This window comes from Cygnus olor, chromosome 3 (genome assembly GCF_009769625.2).
Source record: "Cygnus olor isolate bCygOlo1 chromosome 3, bCygOlo1.pri.v2, whole genome shotgun sequence".
Lineage (NCBI taxonomy): Eukaryota > Metazoa > Chordata > Aves > Anseriformes > Anatidae > Cygnus > Cygnus olor.
The window spans coordinates 70,513,876-70,535,478 of record NC_049171.1 but is presented as its reverse complement, the minus strand read 5'-3'; the positions used below and the strand labels follow the sequence as shown (position 1 = coordinate 70,535,478).

The 21,603-nt window shown below is 39.2% G+C and overlaps 1 protein-coding gene across 4 annotated transcripts in view; it reads left to right on the top strand.

Moving 5' to 3' along the window:
• Positions 1–21,603, top strand: part of GRM1 (glutamate metabotropic receptor 1) — a 181,290-nt gene that overhangs the window by 142,705 nt on the left and 16,982 nt on the right. For all 4 annotated transcript variants that reach the window (XM_040553072.1, XM_040553073.1, XM_040553074.1 and 1 more), the window contains exons 5-7: positions 2,697–2,865; positions 4,481–4,607; positions 9,809–10,739. In XM_040553072.1, coding sequence (XP_040409006.1) covers positions 2,697–2,865; positions 4,481–4,607; positions 9,809–10,739 — 1,227 coding nt within the window. The remainder of the gene's footprint in view (positions 1–2,696; positions 2,866–4,480; positions 4,608–9,808; positions 10,740–21,603) is intronic.

Here is a 21,603-nt window from a genome sequence, read left to right as displayed (position 1 = left end):
AGAACTGTGAGGCAAATATTCATTGTTGTTCTGGAGTTTAGCTCCATGGGTAGTTGTTTTGTCCAGTTACAACCCAATGTTGTTCAGCAATCCTGTTTACCATTCTGCCTTCCAGAATACCAAACTTACTGCCAGCTTTATGTTACGGCTGTGGAGAAAAGTAACTTCAGCTATTTCAGGCTAACCAGCATTCACCTCAGGGTATGAGTGTGTCTGTGACCAGCTGGCTCATGGTCTGGCTCACAAGTAACTTGTTCATATGACCTCAATGACTTGGTCATAGCATTTCCCAATATACCTGAGACCTTGTCCTTACATTAAAATAAAGGTCTGTTTTCTTATGTGCAGAATGTTTTCATAGCTTCTGTAAATGCTGCTTTACGCATGTAGCTTCCAGCTGCCTCCACAGTCCTCTCTTTCTTAGAGCTTCACAGCTCTCAAATTCACTTATTTTGGGGTAATCATTTGTAGCTTGGACACAGCCCCAAACTGTTAAAGTTGTATATGTGTACCTGGGGGAATGGTGACAGGGAGTTATTGAAGCACTGAACTTGTCCTTACTCAAAGATGGAATTTTTCATTCAAGAAAAGAAGGAAAGGATAAAGAACTTATGCATGTCTCCATGCTGAGTATATTTGTTAGATCACATTTTTCCACTTAAAATTCAAGCTGCATATCAAAGCTGCAAGCATTGTACTACATCTTGTCATATGCAAGACTGTGTAAGATCTTTTAGTGTGCATACTTTATTCTTTGACGGTTAACTGATAGAAAAGGGAACAGTGTTATAGGAAAACATAAGAATGGCTTCCTACCTAAAATAAAATCATATCCCTGAATTTGCCAGCTCTTGAATGATATTAAATGAATGCCCCTTTGTGCCTTATAATATATTTTTGCAAAAATTAAAACAATCTGTGTAGGCTAGAAAATTCTATTAAGGGAATATGAAGTTTTAGTAATCTTTTATTCCCCTTCCTGAATTCATTTTCCAGCCCATTTTAACTGATTTTGTATTGGTCTAATTCAACATCACACTAAAAAACAAGTAGGTTCTGCTTGCTAGCAAGAAGCATGTACAACCCTGCTCAATTTTACTCCTGTTTGTTGAATCTACATTATAAAGTGCCCTGCTGTTACTGCTTCTTGCTATGCTGACTCTTCATAATGCTGAAAAAAAAAATGACTTTTTATGTTATTCCTTTGTAAGAGATGTGAAAAGAGAAGGAATTGTTTTCTAGTGACTTTGAAATTTACCCCTTTCCATAGCAACTCCTCAGTTAAGACCCAGTTGCTAACCATGGAGCTGTAGAGCTGCTTTTTAAGCACCTGCTTGGAGCTCCATTGAAGTCAATGGCAGGACTCCCTTTTCCTACATGGTTCAGTGGAGCCATGCAGTGGCACTGACATCGTCTGAGCATGCACGTTGGCAAGACTGAGATCTAAATACAGTTGTAAGTAAGCACTTCATTAAATTATCTTTCACTAGAGAGATCTCAAAGATTCAAGTACCAAAACTAGGCATCTAGAGAGTAGTTTGAGCACCTTTCCTCCGTGAACTGCAGAGTTGAAATTTTGCGTGTTTGAACCTCAATAAGGGAAAAAAAAGAATTGGATATTTCTCCCACTTTGCCCACAAACAAGCATCCTGGTTTTATTTACAGCTCATGTTTTTCTTACCTTTTATTCCTAATGTGCATACAGATTAGCAACACTCATTATAAGCTAAAGAATTTTTGTCCAGAGACTGAGACAATCCAGTGGAGAAAAACAAGGTAGTAACTAACCAGGCTTGTAAAACAGAAGACGCTTTGTGATTTTCAGCACCAATACTGATTTCTGGTTTGCAACCCTCTTTTTCTAAAGCCCTCCCACACATACCTGTTACCTACCTTCTTGTCTGAAGAGGCCAGCCTGTAGGTCCATCCTCTTCTGTGTTTTTTTTTTTTTTTCCTCTCTCCACTATTCATTCTCCCATTCTTGCTTTTTTCCTATTATGAAATTACCACAGTTAATTACTGCTTTGCACAAGTCACATTCTGTAAGTAAAAGAAGGAGACAAACAGCAGTAAGGGATGTGCACACATCAGGTACATCACATGGAGGGCAATGATGGAAGTACGGAAATTGAATGCTTTTGTAACAGTGTTTTATGGTTCTTTTATATTAGTCCTGGGAAGATCTGTGTTGTATGCCTAGGGCAAGGAAGTAAATATTGTTCCTGGGCTGCTAACTTTTCCTGACAGTTTCACTGAGTTAGGTGAGGAAAATAGTGAACTAGTGCTTACAGTTAACTTATGGCATACCAGTTTAGTTAGTTCAAATATTTCTACTGGATGATTACTTCAGGGTTCTCAGCAGCAGCAATACTGCAACCAACCTATATGTGGGCACCAAGTGTATGTTAAAGGTTCTGAAAAATGGCTGGACAACACACCATCCCAACAGTGCAACAGTACAGGTGAATCTTTAGCAGAGCTTGCTTTCTTTGGTATACAGTTCTTCCTGGACACACAACTTTTTACCCACAGTTTTATGTAAATGGGGCAGTCAATCAGAAATTACGTGACAATCAGCGCTGTTATTTACTGCAGATCTTACAGTATTTGATGATTCCATGAAACTCTAGTCCATAGTAAGTTTTTATCCTTCATATTGCAGGGCAGTGACTAGCTTTCTATTTTTTCCCTTTCAGGTACGACATCATGAACCTGCAGTACATAGAGCCCAACCGCTATGACTATGTCCTCATCGGAACTTGGCACGAAGGTGTGCTCAACATTGACGACTACAGGATTCAGATGAACAAGAGTGGGATGGTCCGATCAGTGTGCAGCGAGCCTTGCTTGAAGGGGCAAATTAAGGTTTGCATCAGATCCTTTGTTCCATATAAATGTGAATAACCAGGCAGTGCTTTTTCACTAAATCCGAACAATCTTCTTTCAAGCCAAGGGAAACAGAGGGTGTTACTTAGAACTTTCTTTTCTGCAGGAAAGCCAAAATTATAGAAAGACTCCTAGATCAACATTTTATTCTTAAAATCCCATACAAAGGCCCATGTTTTCTAAAATTGCCATTGATGCAGAATCTTCCAGTATGACAAGATTTGAATTAAATTTCACCTTATGTGAGAAAGAACAAGATTTTCACTTAGTCATTGCCTACACTGGTCAGTGGCTGGGATTCACTCAGGGGCCTTAAAATAATGTAACCCATGGGAATCCAGTATTTTGTTCCAAAAATAGCACCTGTGAGAAAAAAAAAATAATTAAAAATCACATTTATATCTCGTGTTCACAACAGGAGGTATGGAAAAACAAATGAAATCACTCTTTGTTTACCAAACAGTAGCACTTGTATCAAGCTACAAGTACTTTGCCACCTGCCACATCTGGATGACATAAAGACATGTTCTACCACTATCAAAATGCTATGGATGCAGTTAAGTTTAAAATAGCAAGAAGCCGATTCAGGAATATCACCTTAAAAAAAGATTCTCCTTTCTAATTTCATTTAATAAACATATCTGCAGCTTTAAAATCATATATTGCTACTATGAGCCATAGATGATTGATGATTTGGCAAAGGCTTAGTGACATACTCCAGCAGTCTTGGAGGGGAAACAGTACTGGTATTTACTGCCCTCCAAAATATCTTTTCTCTGTTTTTGAGATTGTGCAGTTTGTGTATGTGTGTATATGTAAACAACATGCATACAAAATGCCAGCTTCATCTCCCATTGAAGTCTATTGGACTCTTTCCACAGAATGCCAGAGGAAATGCTAACCAAAAAAAAAATATATATATATCATTCAATGAAACAAACATTTTGTATTTTTCTTAGCTCTGCATATAGATGGATAGGAAGATTCCGGAGAGAAGGCTGGATTCTTCCTTTCTGACAAACAGAGACAGAGCCTAATTTACAATTTTCATTGTAAATTAGAAATTATGTGCTTGTGCTTGTATATATATATATAATATATACATAATATATAAAATATATTAAACAATATTATAAAATATATATGTAAATGCATGAATCAGTCTTCATTCTAATATTTGACTTTATTTACTGCTTTTTACTACAACAGATTCAACAGATACTAAGTGTGAGCTGAAAGACTTTGTCCTAACCTGAGTCATCTCTCAGACTAAACCTCTTCTCAAGTTTGATTGAAAATGTAACTCTTACTGTGACACTGCACCAAAAGGGAAAATGGTTTTGCACTTTTAACTCAGGAAAAAAAATACATAAATAAAAAATGAAATTGTCCTAAGAGATTATCCTTGAACTTGTAAGGACAATTTTTAATACAAAGGGTTAGATATAAATCCAGGACACATTTTCTATTTGTTTGCAATGTCCCACATGCAGGAATCCTGTCATTTAAACAATGCAGGCGGGACCTGTTTGCTGTGGGGGCTTCTGTGTTCTCTTATAGAGGCTCATCGCTGAGGATATGTTTTGCATTACAGGTGATCAGGAAAGGAGAAGTGAGCTGCTGCTGGATTTGCACTGCTTGCAAGGAGAATGAATTTGTTCAGGATGAATTCACTTGTAAAGCCTGTGAGCTTGGCTGGTGGCCGAATGCTGAACTGACAGGTAGGGATGTGTCCCTCCCAATGCATTCCCATTTGACAGGGCACAATGAGAATGGCATGTGGTGGAGAGTAAGGTGATAGCATGCAAAGATAGTAAAGGGACATATTTAAGCACACATGACAATAAAGACAGTGAAATTTGTATCAAGAAGAAATGACATATTCTGTCTGTTCCTCCACTTTAGTTAACAAAAGCATTAATAAAGCTGTTAAAACTACCAATGAACTTAGCAGCATTTGCTGCAATTTTAGCAGTGAATATCACAAGAGCTCGGTGCATCTTTGTCAGTTTGACATGATACTCTTTCCTCTTGTTCTATCTTGCAATTTGTAATAATTTATTTGGGATTTCTAGGCTTGCAGTAACTATCAGAATTTCCTTTTTTATAAAGATCATTCTCTCTACATCCACCAGCAAAAGGAACATCAACAAAATCTTAAAAAAGGCTGGCAGAAGAAAGGGAAAATTTGGAAAGGGAAAATTAGAATTTGTCTCCCCTGTGAATATGCTTTGAATGAGTCGTATGCTACGGCATCCTTCTGATCTTTTCTACCTACCAAGGTCAACTGCTCACACCTGTTCCGGGCTTTACAGTAACTATTACCTCAAGAAAATACACATAATGCATTGAGAAGCACCACCTTGACCTTGGGGTTTGCTTTGTATCACTATGAAAGACCTTGCCTCATGCTGCATCTGCAAAATTTTGCTGCCAGTATTCATCAGAGTATAGTCAGAGAAACGATTTCACTACCTAGCTGAAGATCAACTGTACAACTTATCACATCATTGTCCTTCAATATAACTGGGTGGCAACTGGATGTTCCGGCAGCACCAAACACATAGCTAGTCACTGAAGCCAAGTGAATTTTCAGGGGTTTTCTTTTGGGAGGGAAAGCTGGCCACTTTTCCAGCTAAAAAGTGTATTATTAATCACAACAAAATGGAAAATTTGACCTATTTTTTTGTTTTGTTTCATTTTGTTTTGTTTTTTGAATGGAAAATAAGCTATCCAAGTTCCCAGATGTGTGTCTGTACCCCATACCTCTGACCCCAACAGTCTCCTTCCCTCTTTTTCTGTGGTGTGCAACAAAACCTAGTTCAAACATATTTATCAGGATACAGAGATCTCAATGATCATTCAGTTCCTTTAAGTTTCATGTAAATGGGTTGAAGGAAGAGGAGTTTTTAAAAAACACCTTCTACAAGGGCCCCAGTTGTGGAAAAACATGTTTTTCTAGACACTAGAAAATCTACAGCATCCTTTATAAATGTCCTGATCACTGGAAAAGCTCAGATTCAACCCCCACCTTCTGAGATACCAACGTCTGCTAATTTTAAAGCAGGTATCCACAGAGAACCACATTCTTGGAGGTTCACAGAATTGTTTGTATCTACTGTTCAGGGAAGAAAACTAGGACTTCTTTTCAATCAATAAGGCAGAACAAGAACATAGTGAGAGATCAATGTGCACTTGAGCAAATATGGTTCAGTGCTACCAGCTGCCCAAAATAGCTCGAAAGGGGGCATGTCAAAATGACAGGCACTGCCGAAAGGAGTTGAAGAAAGCATGAGTGCTGGAAGAAATCTCAGGGGCATGTTGCAATCTATTAACTTTTAATGAAATCAGTAAGTGACCTGCTGATTTGTGTTTTTTCTCAGCAAGGAGACCGGGCTGCTGCTGTTCTAAAATCACAGTGGCATCAGTCAAATGACAGCATAGCCTTCGACTGATTTCCTAGAGAACATCAAAATGGCAGTCTGTTTCTGCACAGATTCTTCATTCCTTCTAATCGAGGAGAAAGATTCTTTTTTAACTCTTATATCAGGGTTACAGAAAGGGAAATTGAGCTACACAAACTCTGACTTTTGGGCTTTGCTGGAGTCACTGTTGGTACTATTTAGTATGAAAATCTCTTTCCTTGCCAGCATTTCCCCCATCAAATATGTTTTTATAATTTGGTTTTTTGTGTTGTATTCATACCCTGCCAGTCACTGTAGCATCTAGACACAGACGTTAACATCTCACATTCCAGATTGTTTTTCCCTTTACCTTAAATCATAAATGCTAAACATGTATGCAGTTTTAGTCGTATTTTCCATCACAGATGGAGGTTTTAAAATCCTTAGTCCTTTTAAGAAACATGGATTGCATACTAACCCATTTCCTAAGACATGCTTTTCAAGACGTTCATTTTCTCCATTTGAAATCAGTCTCTGCTGCTCAGCAATTCTTTGCAGAGATTTAAATTTTAGTTTTAAATATAAAATATTTTTTAGATTACATCCGCTAAATATGCATTCAGCGAAGTGGAGTCAGCAGGCACAAAGAAATTTCTCTCCATAAATGATGTAAACTGTACATTTAGACTGACCTGACAAATTGTCACTAAAACTAGTATCTTAAGGTCTTGTGCAAAGAAGAGAGATCTTTTATAGTAACAGAAATTGTATAAGAGCAATGAATGTCAAGCTAGTAAACCCACTTTTCTCCATCTTAAACAAGCAATAAAACAAGATAAGAGAGGAAGTTTTATAGAGCTATTATGAAACGAGTTACAAAGGTTTGGGGCCATCAGCTACCTGGGATGTGTTAATGACCTCAGAAAATATCTTGGAGTGTCTTATTGGCCTTGCAGTATGAACATAATTTAAAAATAAAATTTAAAAAAGAAAAATTGATTAGCCTTCTGCTCTGGGAAATGATTCATGGTTAAAGTGCAGGGACAATAGAAGATGAAAACTAACAAACAGCTTTTTACTAGAAACTTGTAACTGTTAAGTTTTTGCCACTGATTCTCTCTCTTTTAAAATCATCATTACTATTATTATTATTATTTATTTCATGTATGCAATTTGTAAGTACACTGTTTCCTGAGTATCCTCCCCCTGTCTTGACAAGCTTCCTGAGCCTGCTGTCTCCCAGCTGGGAAATGACCCACCTTCACAGATGCTGACAACCAACAACTGTTTGCTGATATAAGCAGTGCAGGCTGTTTTTTGCAATGTTTGTAGCATATGTGGCTCTTGGGGCTTGACAATGCACAGGAATTGCACTGATATAACAAAACATGTTTCTAAAACCTTGCACAGGATAAGCTTAAAGCAATCAATAGACTTACCTACATGCTGAATCAGGGCTAAGTCTCCAAACATGTTAAGGTAGAATAATATGAGTATGGCTTATGTTGCTAAGCTTAAAGCACACATTAAAACTTAAGCCTCCCAGCAACCACAGACTGTCTTCTGGTTCAAGAAAAGAGCTCTGCATGTATTAATCAAAGAACAGCAGCTTCTGACTGTTAGTCCACTATTAAATGAAAATAATAGCTAATTCCTGCTCAGGGCTGCTGCAGCTAATGGCCAGAGGCTCCTACTTCTAATAAAAAGCTTTTCCTTAATTACATTTCACCAGAAAAATACTGATTGGAAGAACAGTTTTTCCTCACCCATCTGAGTCTTGAACAGATCTTTTTGAGCAAAAGAGAATCCCTTTCCTTTATAAAATAAGATATCCAGATGCACACACTATCATTCCTGTTGTTTTTGATGTTACAGGTGATAGCATTACCTGTAATTAAGTCAGCCTGGCACTCTTAGATAAAATGAGTACAGAATTATAAGGCGTTCTTTCAGTTCATATGACATTGGAAGACATTAAAAGTTCGTGCAGAAATTTTCCATGTCAGGACTTTGCCTCAGGCTTACTCTTTTTTTTTTTTTTTTTTTTTTTTTTTTTTTTTTTTATTTCATAAAAAAACACACTTTTTTCTTTCTCACAATGAGGTTACAGCAAAACTCTGTTTGCTCAGCCCTGATCCATACCTCTGCTTACTTATTCTGTATTTAGAAGGGAGGACTTTACATTTTGGTATAAGTATTAGTTGGTAATTTTTTTTCAACATGTGGAAGATACATTTAGACTGAGCAGAATTCTGGGCCTCAGAAGCTCTTAGCTCATACAGGATGATTTCTGAAGATATACTCCATATTGAAGAGGAAAAGGCTGAGCATGACTTTTGCTCATCACAATATCGGGACACTTGCTAAGATTCAGCAATGAAACCAAGTTAAAAAATGTTTCTCTTGCAAGGCAACTACCACCACCTTTAGTTTGGTGGCCTGACAGCCCCAGCTCTGCCAATGGCTCATGGAGGTACTGATCTCTTGTTCATTCCGGTTTTATTTTAAACCTCAGAAAATACCCATAAACACGTAAAAAGCATGTTAACACTGCTAAGTCAAGAACAGAAATCAGGAAATGCCAGAATGAAAGTTCTGAGTAGCTCAGCTTCCCAACTTTAACATCCCGTTAACATAAAGGATTTTATTTGCTATATAATATTTACTGATGATATTATATCTCCAGCACAGACTCCTCTGTGGGGTGAGAGGTGTGGAAGAGAGCTCTGACAGTTAAACACCATTTAAACCGATACCTATACTCACACATCTGTACTAGTCGTGAAGGAGTCCTTGTCCATTTATTTTCTAAAGGCAGAGAGGTTTTGTGGGTTTGACTTTTCCATAAGAAATGAATTACATTATTTAGTGGAGCTGATGAAAGGAGTGTAGATGAAAAACAAGGAGCAGAGGGTTTGAAAAAGTGAAAATAAGGTAATGTTAAGGAAAAAAAAAAAAAGCAGAAATATAATGAGAAGGTACGGTATCCATGTTGCAGTTCCGTTATGACTTTGGATTTATGATTTTTCTGCCTGTAACAGATATCCAAATACTCTGTTTTCTTTATAAAATCACCCTCAGAAAAATGTAGTGGGTTTTTATTCTTGTTTTGATGCAGATTAAAATAAATTAGTCTGAGGAGGTTAAAAAGCTGCCATTGTGATTTGAAATAATCCCATCCATGCTGAAATGAAGTGATGGTGTTGGGTTGTGCCTTTGATGTGCTGGGCTTGTCAGCAGTCTTTCCAACATGAATTAGAAGATATTTTCTAAATCTCATTTCCCTTTGTAGCATCATAAGCAAATGTTTGGGTCACCCAAAATTGATGGCTATGTTTTTGAACATATTTAATCTAAAGCTTTCCATGCTGCAGTTCAGTCATTTGTAAAATGGTTTTAATAATCCATGGCACATAGGCATAAGCTAATATTTAGATTATATTGGTAGCCAGGAAAAAAATGTTCTTTCTTCAAGCAGATACTTTTCTAACACTCTGTTTCTTTTCTATACACTGCAGGCTGTGAACCCATCCCTGTAAAGTACCTCCAGTGGAGCAATATAGAGTCTATTGTGGCTGTGGTCTTTTCCTGCCTGGGGATCCTGGTCACCATGTTTGTCACCCTTATCTTTGTGCTCTACAGGGACACCCCTGTTGTCAAATCCTCCAGCCGGGAGCTCTGCTACATAATCCTTGCTGGCATCTTTCTGGGTTACGTCTGCCCTTTCACCCTTATAGCTAAACCCACCACGACATCCTGCTACCTCCAGCGCCTTCTGGTGGGTCTCTCCTCTGCCATGTGTTATTCTGCCCTTGTGACCAAAACCAACCGCATTGCACGCATCCTGGCAGGCAGCAAAAAGAAGATCTGTACCCGCAAGCCACGTTTCATGAGTGCGTGGGCCCAAGTGGTCATTGCCTCCATTTTGATCAGTGTGCAGCTGACACTGGTGGTCACGCTGATCATCCTGGAGCCCCCGATGCCCATCCTCTCCTACCCCAGTATTAAGGAAGTTTACCTTATCTGCAACACCAGCAACCTAGGAGTTGTGGCTCCTGTGGGCTACAATGGACTCCTCATCATGAGCTGCACATACTATGCCTTCAAGACTCGCAATGTGCCTGCCAATTTCAATGAGGCCAAGTACATTGCATTCACCATGTACACCACTTGTATCATCTGGCTGGCCTTTGTGCCTATCTATTTTGGGAGCAACTACAAGATCATCACCACTTGTTTCGCAGTGAGCCTGAGTGTGACAGTGGCCCTGGGGTGCATGTTCACTCCTAAGATGTACATCATCATAGCCAAGCCCGAGAGGAATGTCCGCAGTGCCTTCACCACCTCAGATGTGGTGCGTATGCATGTCGGGGATGGCAAGGCACCTTGCAAGTCCAACACTTTCCTCAACATATTCCGGAGAAAGAAACCAGGGGCTGGAAATCCAAAGTAAGTGATTGACTGCAGGTACAGATCTATGCGTATTTTATGTCCCTCTCTTTGCCATCCTCTCTTGGTTGACCATAGTTTGCTGAATAGTAAGGTATGTAAAGTTTTTTCATCTCACATGTAGCAGAAAAGGTAGAAATGATCCTTTAGATATAAATCTTGGATGGATATTGACATGTTGCTTCTCATTTTCTCTCCTGCTCTAAAGGCAGCCCTGTACACAACCCCCTCTACCACTGGGGTGGCTCAGGCAGTGGCAGAGTAACCAAGTTCCAATTCCATCTTCTCCCATCTCTCTCCATACGACAGGGGTCACAAACCCCTATGAGCAGATGCTCTGCATTACTCTCCAAACTGAAGTATAACCATAGCCTTTTGGGAAAGGGGAGCAGAAATCTGTGTCTGAGTGGTTGTAAATCACATGTACTTGTCTGAGACCACTGGGATCTGTGTGTGAAAGCTGGGGTTTGAACATTAGTTTGTAAGGTAGTGTTTTGTTACAGTCCTCATGATTGTCATCCAAAAGCACCCTTCATACTATGCCTGTGCTCTATTTAATATTCAGAATTGTGAACAAGTCTCTTAATCATCAGCAGTGTAAACTTGTCCATGTTCCCAAAACCAGTGTTGGTGTGAAAAGTTGTAGAGGTCAACTGAAGGTGAACACGAGTTTACATCCACATCTGTTGAGCCTGTTATTCTCCTTGTTAAAGAATAAAAACAACCAAGCTGCAGCAGAGGGGGAGAGAGAACTTCAAACATCATCTCCCTCTGAGCAGCTGTCAGAATGTTTGCAATCTTTATTATCTTATTGCTTCTTAATCTTTAAAGAAGCACCATGGGGCTAGACATGAGCTTAGATTTTTTTTGTCACAATTTAAAAAAACTTATCAAAATAATGAAGAACCAGTGAGTTTCCTGACAGAATTAAAATTCGGTTAATTTCCATCTCTTAAGGATCTGTAGGTTTCTCTGAGTCACTCGAGAATTGGTTTTGATTCAGTTTGCATAAGAACTGTTTTCATATGTCCTGGAGATGGAAAGGATAAGGATGGAGGTAATACCATACAGAATTGATGCTGTAATTAATTTTTCCTTTATGCTACTTCAGTACAGTTTATTTTGTTACCAGAAAAGGGGTTGGAAAAAAAGTGAATGGAGACATAAATAACCCAAATATGCAACTCAATGTGCCATGGAGTCCTCGCTGTTCTTTTACTTTCCCGAAACAAACAAACAAACAAACAAGAAAAAAAACACAAAACAAAACAACACAAAACAACAAAAAAAAACTGTGCTTAAAAATATCTAAATATAGTAAATTTAGAATACAGTTCACAATATAAGAAAATATTTCTTCTTCTTGAGAAAATAGCTTCCCCCTCAGCATTGTCACTTTAATAAAACAATAGAGCGTTCCTGAGCTTTTTATCAAATTCTTTGATGCATAATTTTTTGTAAGCATTTCTGTGCCTCTGTTGAGCCTCAGTGAGTGGAATGGAGACAAAAAGCCAACACAAAGTTTTAAGGTACTCTTCTCAACTGAAAACTCAAAACCTAGTTACTATGAATTTTGCTCTTTTGTCTCAGGTCAAGCAACCAGCTATTTTACAAAGCAAAACGTCAATCTCTGATCTAAACCTCCTGCACAGTTACTGCTATGTTCCTCACCTAAACCAGCACAGGGGTAGGGGTATACTAGGCTTGCTTATGAGGAAGGACAACACACCTCTCCATACACGGGCACAAAGAAGTACAAAAGGTCAGTTTAGGGTTTGGGAGGATATTTTATCTCCTAACAGAGTCTGTTGCAAAGCTTCTAAGGACAATGTGCTGACAGGCACAGAACTGGGAGCCACTGAGGAAACCAAGAAGGAAAAGGTAGAATTCGCTGGAGCTTTGCAAACACCCAGCTAACTAAAATGTGTGTTCAGGTCCTTCCTAAAAAAAGGCTTGAAAGAACTGAAATATGCTTAATGCCAACAGGAACGGCCTCCAGACTGATTTTCAATGTTTTTCTTCTCCTATTGAAACTTGGGATTTATATTCCAGTTTTCCTTCAATAAGTCAGATCTCTGAGTGTGGTGATGTTTCTTGATACTGTAATTGTCTGTCCCTATAGCCACATGTCCCTCCCTGTAAATGGCTATCAGTTTCACTCAAAGGATCTGTTTTCCAGCTGTTTTCCACAAACTTTCAATTTTCTTGTCATCTCTTCTTTCTCTTGCCAGATTGCTTTTCTTTTACTACTTTTCAATTTTCACCATTCTCTTCCTATCTGCATTGAACCTCTCTTCGGCTAATCCAGTAAGTTCCAATTCCTTCCTCTAAACAGAAAAGTGGCATCCATTTAAATTAAATTAGCGTGCAGATATAGAGTTAAATTGAGTTAACTTTAACAGAGGAAGCTAGTTTAGATTTACAAGGGCAAATCAAACTTATATAAACCTTGTTAAAAGACCAACCTCCAATGTTGTGCTGTTAGTTTAACTACTAGCTTTAGAAGTAGAGCCAGCCAACCTGCTCTTCCTTTCTTCTTTGTAAAGTAGAGCAGAAGAATTAACTAGGGAAGTCCATTAACATAGGATCTATTAGTCAATAGAAAACCTTCAGCTACATCTTGTGCTGATACAGAGGTCAACTTGAAAAATGGATGTCCCAGCTGAACTACCAACACAATTTCAATGAAAATAAATTGTTCGGTAACATTGGTCTTTACAAAAATACCAAAGCTTGCTGCTTTTACTGATCTGTGGCACTCCAAAGATGCTGTGTGCTATCATGAAGGTGTGAACTGTCTCTTACTTGGCTGAGTTGAACTGTGAGTGATTACAGACAGCACTGTTTTAAATAGAGCAGGCTGGGAACTTTCCAGTAGGGTATGTTTCCCATCAGAAAATTCTGGCCTCTCAAAATGTTTCATAGAATTGGATTTTGATGGGAAGGATCCTCTCCAGGCCAGGATGACTTTTTTTCCCTATGTAGGGATGAAGGAATTGGTAAGGTGTGAGGGATCTTTACCCCAATAGCCAGTAGGACAATAGCTAAGATATTCACTTAGGTTAAGAACATCTCCTTCACATCCCAGGTGGATGTCCTATAGCTGGACAACACATCGCTCCAGGGCAAGTCTCCCCCTTTCTCTCTGTTCTTGAGCAGCAGTGTGTCCTGGAAAAGAGGAAAAAAATCCTGATGCAAACCCTAGAGAAATACTCTGTATTATTCTGTGAGACAACTCAAATCTGGGTCTGAGAGATCCCTTGTGAATGTCTTCAGTACTGAGATATTGTCAGTCTCTTCCTCTTGTCAAATGAATATTTAAATATTTATAAAAAATGGAACAGCTCCATCAGGAGAGATCGAGACAGTGATCTCTGCTACATTTATTGAAGCTGTGGGGGGGCAGTTATTGTTAGAGTGTGCTGATTGGTGGCATTATAAGATCTTGGCTTTTACAGTATTTTTAGGAGAGCCTTTTTCATTTTATTTTATTTTATTTTATTTTTTTTCCCACCTGTGAGATTGGAACTTTCTGATATGGGTCTTGCTGTGATCATTAGCCTAGTACTTGACCATGAATGTTACTTTGGTCTTTGAGGGTCAATTAGCTTGAAGAGTAGCACTCTGAGAAAGTGCCTGTAAGATACCAAGGGCAGATATAAAGGAGGGAGGGCTGAGGTGGGATGCAGCCCTGCCTGGTGTGGCCCTCACTCTATTGTGTGCTCCCTCCATCCTCACCATAACTGCTTCCAGTCTATGACATATCTCCCCAAGGAAGCAGTGCTCTTTTCTGGGCTACATGCAGAAAAAAGTAACCAGTGATATTGAAGATACTGATCTTGAGGCCTTCTCCAGCCACTGCTTCAAATGGACCCTGCTCAGTGTACAGGAGGTTGGAGCTGGGTCTTTTGCATGGCTTTTCTGTAGTCCACACATGCACTTCATGTGGAGCTTGAGACACACAGCAAGACCCGAGACTTCTTGTGGGCTGCACATGAGAAGGATCAGTGGAGGAGGATTGCTGAGGAGGACACAGGAGTTAAGTTCTTTGTGCACCTTTGAGTAATTAGCCGCCATTTTGGTGGTGATGCTGAGCTACTGCCTCAGTCCTCACATATAAATTATTTTAAATTTTTGGTTGAGAGCCCAGGTCTGGAAACCATTTTAGTACATTTTGAATCAGAATAAGCAAGGATTTAGCTGTCAGCATAAGTTGTGTGGCAAAATTTGAGGTGATGGGAAGGCAACTAGCAAGACTCACTGTGTGGCCAGGACTCCACATTAGTGCCTGAGCCACCTGTATACCCTTGTCTAATTTTAATACACTTGCATTCAGTTATTTTTACTCCAGCTGCCTGCACTGAGAAATGAATGGTTGTTTTAAAATATTTCTAAGCACATACTTTTTATTTATCATTTTGACTTGTTTTGGCTGTCCATGCCTCTAGTCTGCTCACCCAGGCATCTCTAAGCAGTGTCCAGGCAGTCACTTGGACCAAAAGTCTTTCAAAGTGGCTGTATTTTATTCCAATAAAAAGGGTCGGGTAACCCAGCATCTCCTCGTACATTGTCTCTGGCTTTCTATACATGAGCCTGTTCTGTTCTTCATCCTTTCTTGTGTGTACTGGGAAATTTAGCTGGGAATCATGTTTCTCAGCTACCTCTAGTAAATCATATGTGCTCCCTTACCAGGACTTAGAAACCATCTGCTTTTTTGTCTTGCAAGTTATAAAATTCTCTCCAGGTATTCTTAAGTTGCCTCTTCTCTTTAGACTGACTTGCTGAGTTGCCATTTCATCTTGAGCAAGCTGTGCTGACATGCCACGTTTTTCTGGGACGCATTTCACTTGGCGATTCACAGTCCAAAAAGGCTTTTGGGCTCTTCAGCTCCTTCCGTTTCAAAGCCTCCCACAGACAAGCAGTGAGGGGAATCTTAGCATAAGTACGGCCAGAAGGTAGGACATTTTGTTTCACTGTTTTTATGGCGGTGGGAGGAGGCAACTGCACTGTGCAGCATGGCAAGAGTTGGAGCTTCCAGAAACAGAGAGTAAATGTTCAGCATGTTCAGTTGCAGTCATACAAATGCAGATCTTTCACAGCTTCTCACTTGATCCAAGTGGAGCGCCTCATCACAGGAGGAGATGCCTGGGAGTATTCCCTTTTCTCATTCTCAAGTTTCTACTCCATGCAGCCAATACGCTATCTTTAAGTAGGGTATTATGGAAGCAAAGGGGTAGCAGAATCACAGAGAGAAGTGTGAACAGAAGATGAAAAAACTTTTAATGTAAGGAAAACAATGGCTTTTGTTCTGACCTCTGCAGGCTAAAATGTGTGAAATCAAATAAAAACAGTCTCAACTTGGCACAGCTGTACAAAGAATTTCACTCTGGTTGAAATGCATCAAACGATCTGAAATAAGGATTTAGTGGGAAGTGCAAGGAGGATTAATAATAATCATTGTACCTTCTCCTACAAAAAAGAATATATTTATAGACTCCTGCACTTTAGGACGTAAGCCCAATCTGAGATGTCTACAATACAGAGTTTATTCTTTGGTCCTAAACTGCAACTCCTAGCCTGTAAGAGTTATCTTTAAATATTTGTTGTACAAATTCCTGTATGTTGTAATTTTACCTTCTTATCGTACAGCTGATCAGTACAGAGACAATCACTGAATCTAAAAGGAAATGATAGGCTAGCTTCTTTTGCAGTTTAGAGAATTAAATTGATGCAGTATGCAGTGGGTAAACTTTCCACATACTGTGGTAGTATTGCATGCACAATACAACAGCCCTTTTTTTGACCATTACAGACCTTGGAATACAGTATACTCCAAGGCACTTACAAGAAAGTCTTTAAATATGCTGTGTCTGCACAGCCATCCTGCTAAGGTTTACCCAGAGGAGTAAGGCAGATTATGAAAGAGTTTTGAAACAGCAGAGGCTGTAAGCTCCTGCAAGTGGGAAATAATACGGAGATTAAAAGGAGAAGAAAAAAAAAAAAGATGGTGGGAAAAAATCATACAGGACAGGTTAGGTAGCTTGTTTAAATGATTTATTTATCATTGTATGGTTGATGTCCCCAGTAATCTAGCAATAAACCTGTGAAGTACAGGTCCAGTTTTTGGTGCAGGGCTGCTCCGTGGCAGCATGCATGTGGCTGCATGGCCCCTGTCTCCCCGTCAGGACATAGGGCACCGTGTCCATAGGGCTCCTGCATCCCATCCAGGTCATATCACAGAGCAGTCCACTTCCTTTGCAGCGCCGATGCAGACGTGGTAGCTCTGGTCTGGTTCCCTGGTGCCACAGTTGTCACGGGGAAGGCAGGCAGCACCCACTGCAGTCCAACTTATACCCATCACTGTGCTCACTGCAGCCCTCCCCAGTGGCCATCTAGATTCTTGTACAGTTGAGTCCTTCTCCCTTTTCTGAGGTCGCAGTGCCTTTTTGGGAAAGCATCCTGCATGCTCACAGGGATAATTGAAGGTTTTTAATGTCAAACCTCTCTCTCTCAGCAGTTGGTATGTTTGCTGGCTTTGCTGGGCTATTTACTAGGATTAAACCACTAATGATTTTGTGGACACACAGCACTGTGACAGGTAGCAGCCCTTATCCTGTTCTCTCCTGTATGTGATGTGAATTTCAAATAAGAAAATTCAACAAACTCAGTCAAGCTGTTCAGTCCCTGTCAGTGTATTGATTTAAGTGAATATTTAAAAATCCCAGAAGACAGTTACCTTTTTCCAAAGGTCTCTTACAATTGATGTGAAAGAATTGGAAAGAAACACAGAATAAGGGAATTTGAAACTTAATAATCCAATAATAATCTTTTCTAGCCTTGCTGCAACATTGTTCATTAAATTTGAGCTATGTAGTTATAGCTAATATTGTGCTATGCAGCTTGAATTTGCATTTGCTTTAATAGACATGATGTAGTTCTATTCCAAGCATCTGAAAAAAACATAAAATTGGTGATAAATAAGTCAGAGATGTATCTTCCACACTTACTTTTTTTTCCTAGTGATTTAAATAAATACTAAAAATCATATTTATTTATAAATCAGATATGGCAAATGTGTATACCAAATTATATACCAAGCTATGTATCTGCTTATATATATGTAATATAGCCAGTATGAAGATAGAGAATTTACCTTTTCCTTCTAATGACAAACAAGGAGGAGGCTGAGTAAGTCACTGTAAGTTTTCCTTGCAAGTTATCCCAGCTAAAGAACATCCCAACACATGCATAACCAATTACAAGTCACTCCTAAGACAAGCTGAGGAGAGGGGGCAGGACCTTATGCTTCTTCATCACCAGTCAGAACTATATTTGATTTGGGCAGTCCCCTCAGGTGAAAGAACTGTTGTGTAAGATTTTCTGTGATTTCCTCCTTTTCTCAGAAGTCCTTGTCCCAGGCAGCTTTGCCACTTTCTTTTCATGGATATTCACTACTCTGTTCTCCCAGGGGCTTTTGACAGGAGATAGACCTAAGGAACCGTCTCTGAATACAGCCTGGTTCTTACCAAAGGAGTTGTGGAGAATTTCACTTTACAGCTCGTCTCATTTTACTGCACTCAAAATGCTGAATCATAAAACGTTGTTTTACTTATAGGCACTGCTGTAGCACCAGACAGCCTTGTATAATGAATTTTAGTACCCAAACACAATGATGCATAGATGCACAATTATATCAGAGGGGAGCTTTACAGCTATGTACCACTTTCTCTGCTTCCTGGTGTAAGGGGAGCAAACACACTACTGCAGAAAGCCTGAGGGAGACTAGCATCTTTTTTGGCATAAAACACAGAAATAGGAACATCACTTGTAATTTAATTTCTTGCTTGACTGGATCACTTATTACATTTCCTTGTATTTTTGTGTTTGTATGTATTATTTATTGCATTTTTATTCTGAAATGCAGTCATAACAATCCAGTTTGGATGCTGTAAAAATGCACTAGCTCAACAGTGAGTGATACAAACAATTGCCTTCACTTGTAGGCATAAGCAAATGCTGTTTATCTGTTTAGCACCATAATCTCACATCATTTTGGTTAGAATTCTCTCTGTGAGAATAACAAGGAAGGAATATTCTCCTGTTCAGAGCATCAGATAAATAAATTGGTGTTGAAGGTTGCATCCTGGTAAGTACATAAAACCCTAGATATTTCCTTGTATTACATATATCAGACTCTAACTCCCATAAGCACATACTAAGGGGAAAAAAATATATATATATATTCAGTGGGGGGGAATAAAATATCACTTTTAAAAGCATAACAGATTTATTCATTTAATTCAGCATGTTAAAATGGAAACAGAACAAAGAACTAAAATGAAAAGTCTCCTAGAATCTACTTTAAGATTTTTAAGTCAGGATTGCATTTTACCTCCTTCATATCCTCAAAGGTGTGATGTTTCAGCCCTGTGCTTTAGTTATTCACCTTCCCTCAGCAGAAAGAAATAGAGCTGTGACTTTTCATGGACACATGATAATTCATGTACAAATACTTGCTAGAATAAACACGTAGGATATTCTGCAAGTGTTTATTCTGTGGGGATCTCTGAGCCACCTTGCTATTTCATACATCTTTGAGCTAATAAAGAGGTGAACAAAAATTCAGGTACTGAAGGATATAGTTGCTATCTCTGATACTCTCTGGATGAGCTATAAAATAGCACAAGCACTATACATAACTGTCTAGAGTTAATACAATTTTTGTTGTTGTTGTTGTATTGTTTTTTCCCCTGAAGTTTAGATGTAGCCTGAAAAATATTCTTGATTCATTCCAACAATTTAGTGCAAAGTTGCTAGTGTGAAATGCAGAACTGCTGCTAATTTATTTAATCATTTTTCATGCTTGTGGACACATGAGCACATAGGAGCCCACAAAGAGGACCACATCTCATATGTCACCTCTTCCACCTCTTTACCGATGTAAAAAGGCACCTCATATTCTGTCCACCAAACTTATACCTGCCTGCAATGAGCACCCCCCTTAGTGCAGGACTCCCTCATATAACTAAATGCTGCAAACCAAACTACAGCATGCTTTTGCAACATCTGACAGAGCACCTGATTTTTAGCAAGCCCTTGTAATGCATAGGTGAATCACAGTCCTGGAGAGAGAAGATGGTCCACCTCTGCTAAGGGACTGAAGAGTTCCCTAGTCAGGCATGTATGGTTCACCACACAGTTATAAATGAAATCTGAGCAGGGTTTAATACTGATAATAAAGAATTAATCTCAGTCCCATATCACTCTATATTTTATTAAAGAAATATCTTTGAAGCCCTTGGTGGAAGAAACCAGCACATACATTTTGCTGGCTGCGATAAAGAGGTCCACACTTTGATTTGTCAGTCGATCAGTAATTTATTTGGGAGCAAATTTGTCGGGATGATGCCCACTGTTACCAAGACACAAAAACCTGTCTATCCTGACTTAGGTCATCAGTGTAAATTTAGGATGTTCTCCAAGGCTCTTCCCTATCTCAGGGAAGGTTTTGAAAAAAATTCTCACCAGCAGTACTACAGCCCCTGTCCCCCATGGTACTCTCAGAGCTACAAGTATTTATGGCAATGGGAATATTACTAAACTTTGGAAACAAACGCCAAGTAGTCTCAGCTTACGTATGTCCCAGCAGTACAAACCACTGCCAATTGCACCAGCTTTTGTGAGACCACAATCTCCAAACATTTGTGCCTTATCATTATCAGCTGAATTCCAGCTATTGCAGGGACAGGCCACGGCACATTATCCAGGTACCTGCAGAAGCTCATTTTTTCCTAAAATACTTCAAAACGCAGACACATTTATTTACAGATATCTGTACTACCTCCCCTGACATTTTATGCCACCCAGAAGTTTTACATTCTTCATCTTACTTTCATTGAACACAGAAGAAGATGCAGAGATTTGTGCTGGTTATGATGTGTGGCAAAGCAGAGGCTAACTCTGGGTGTACTATTCAGCCTAAAATCTGGATGCAGTCTTTGCTAAAGTGCCTGTCCCACTGCTGTTTGTAATGGGGAAGCTTTCTTGGCTGTTGATTTTTTTTTTTTTTTTTTTTTTCTGGTGATTTAAGAGTTTGTAAACAGAATAGTGAGGAATTATAAAACCTCCATCTTCACTTTCTGCTTGACTTTGATACTTTTTCTAGACAATAAGGTTTGTTTTCCACCCATCTGGTACAGTTTTCCATCAGACCCAAGTGCACAGAGTACCATTCACATCCAGAGCAGAGATCTGACCATGTTCTTCTGTGTTCTCCTGGTTATTAGATTTGCATCCTGAGGACTCTGAACGGGCAAAATTAGTACTACCAGATATTTCCTTGGGGTTTCCAGACCCAAGTCTGGAAGTCTGCAGAAAAGACTTTATGACAGAGTTAATGTCCACACAGAAGGTCATCCACTGACAAAGCAACATGGGTTATGTTCTCTTAGAGACCCTATGGACTCTAAGAAACCACTTTAAGTATAGGCTGAAATGGAAAGCAAAGTATATTGCATCAATAGAACATCTGCCTCCACATTAGAGTTGTTAAGGAGTATTTAATTTTGAAATAACAAGTCAGCTAATTCTTCAAAGCATATATGTGCTCTGGCATTCAGCATCCCACACCTGACAAGCATAGGTTAAAAGGCATTATCACTATAAACAGCGAACAATTTTGCAGGCTAGAAGGAATCACACAATTTGTCACTTAAAAGCCCACTTGAGAACGAAAAGCTCCAGGATCCTTATTACTGCATTACAAACAATTTACCATTTCTAGCTTGCTGCTTCAGTTATCTCTTCTTAAGTCGTTTCCCCTTCTCTGTTGTGTGGTTCTTTTGTGGTGTGCAGGATGTGTTTT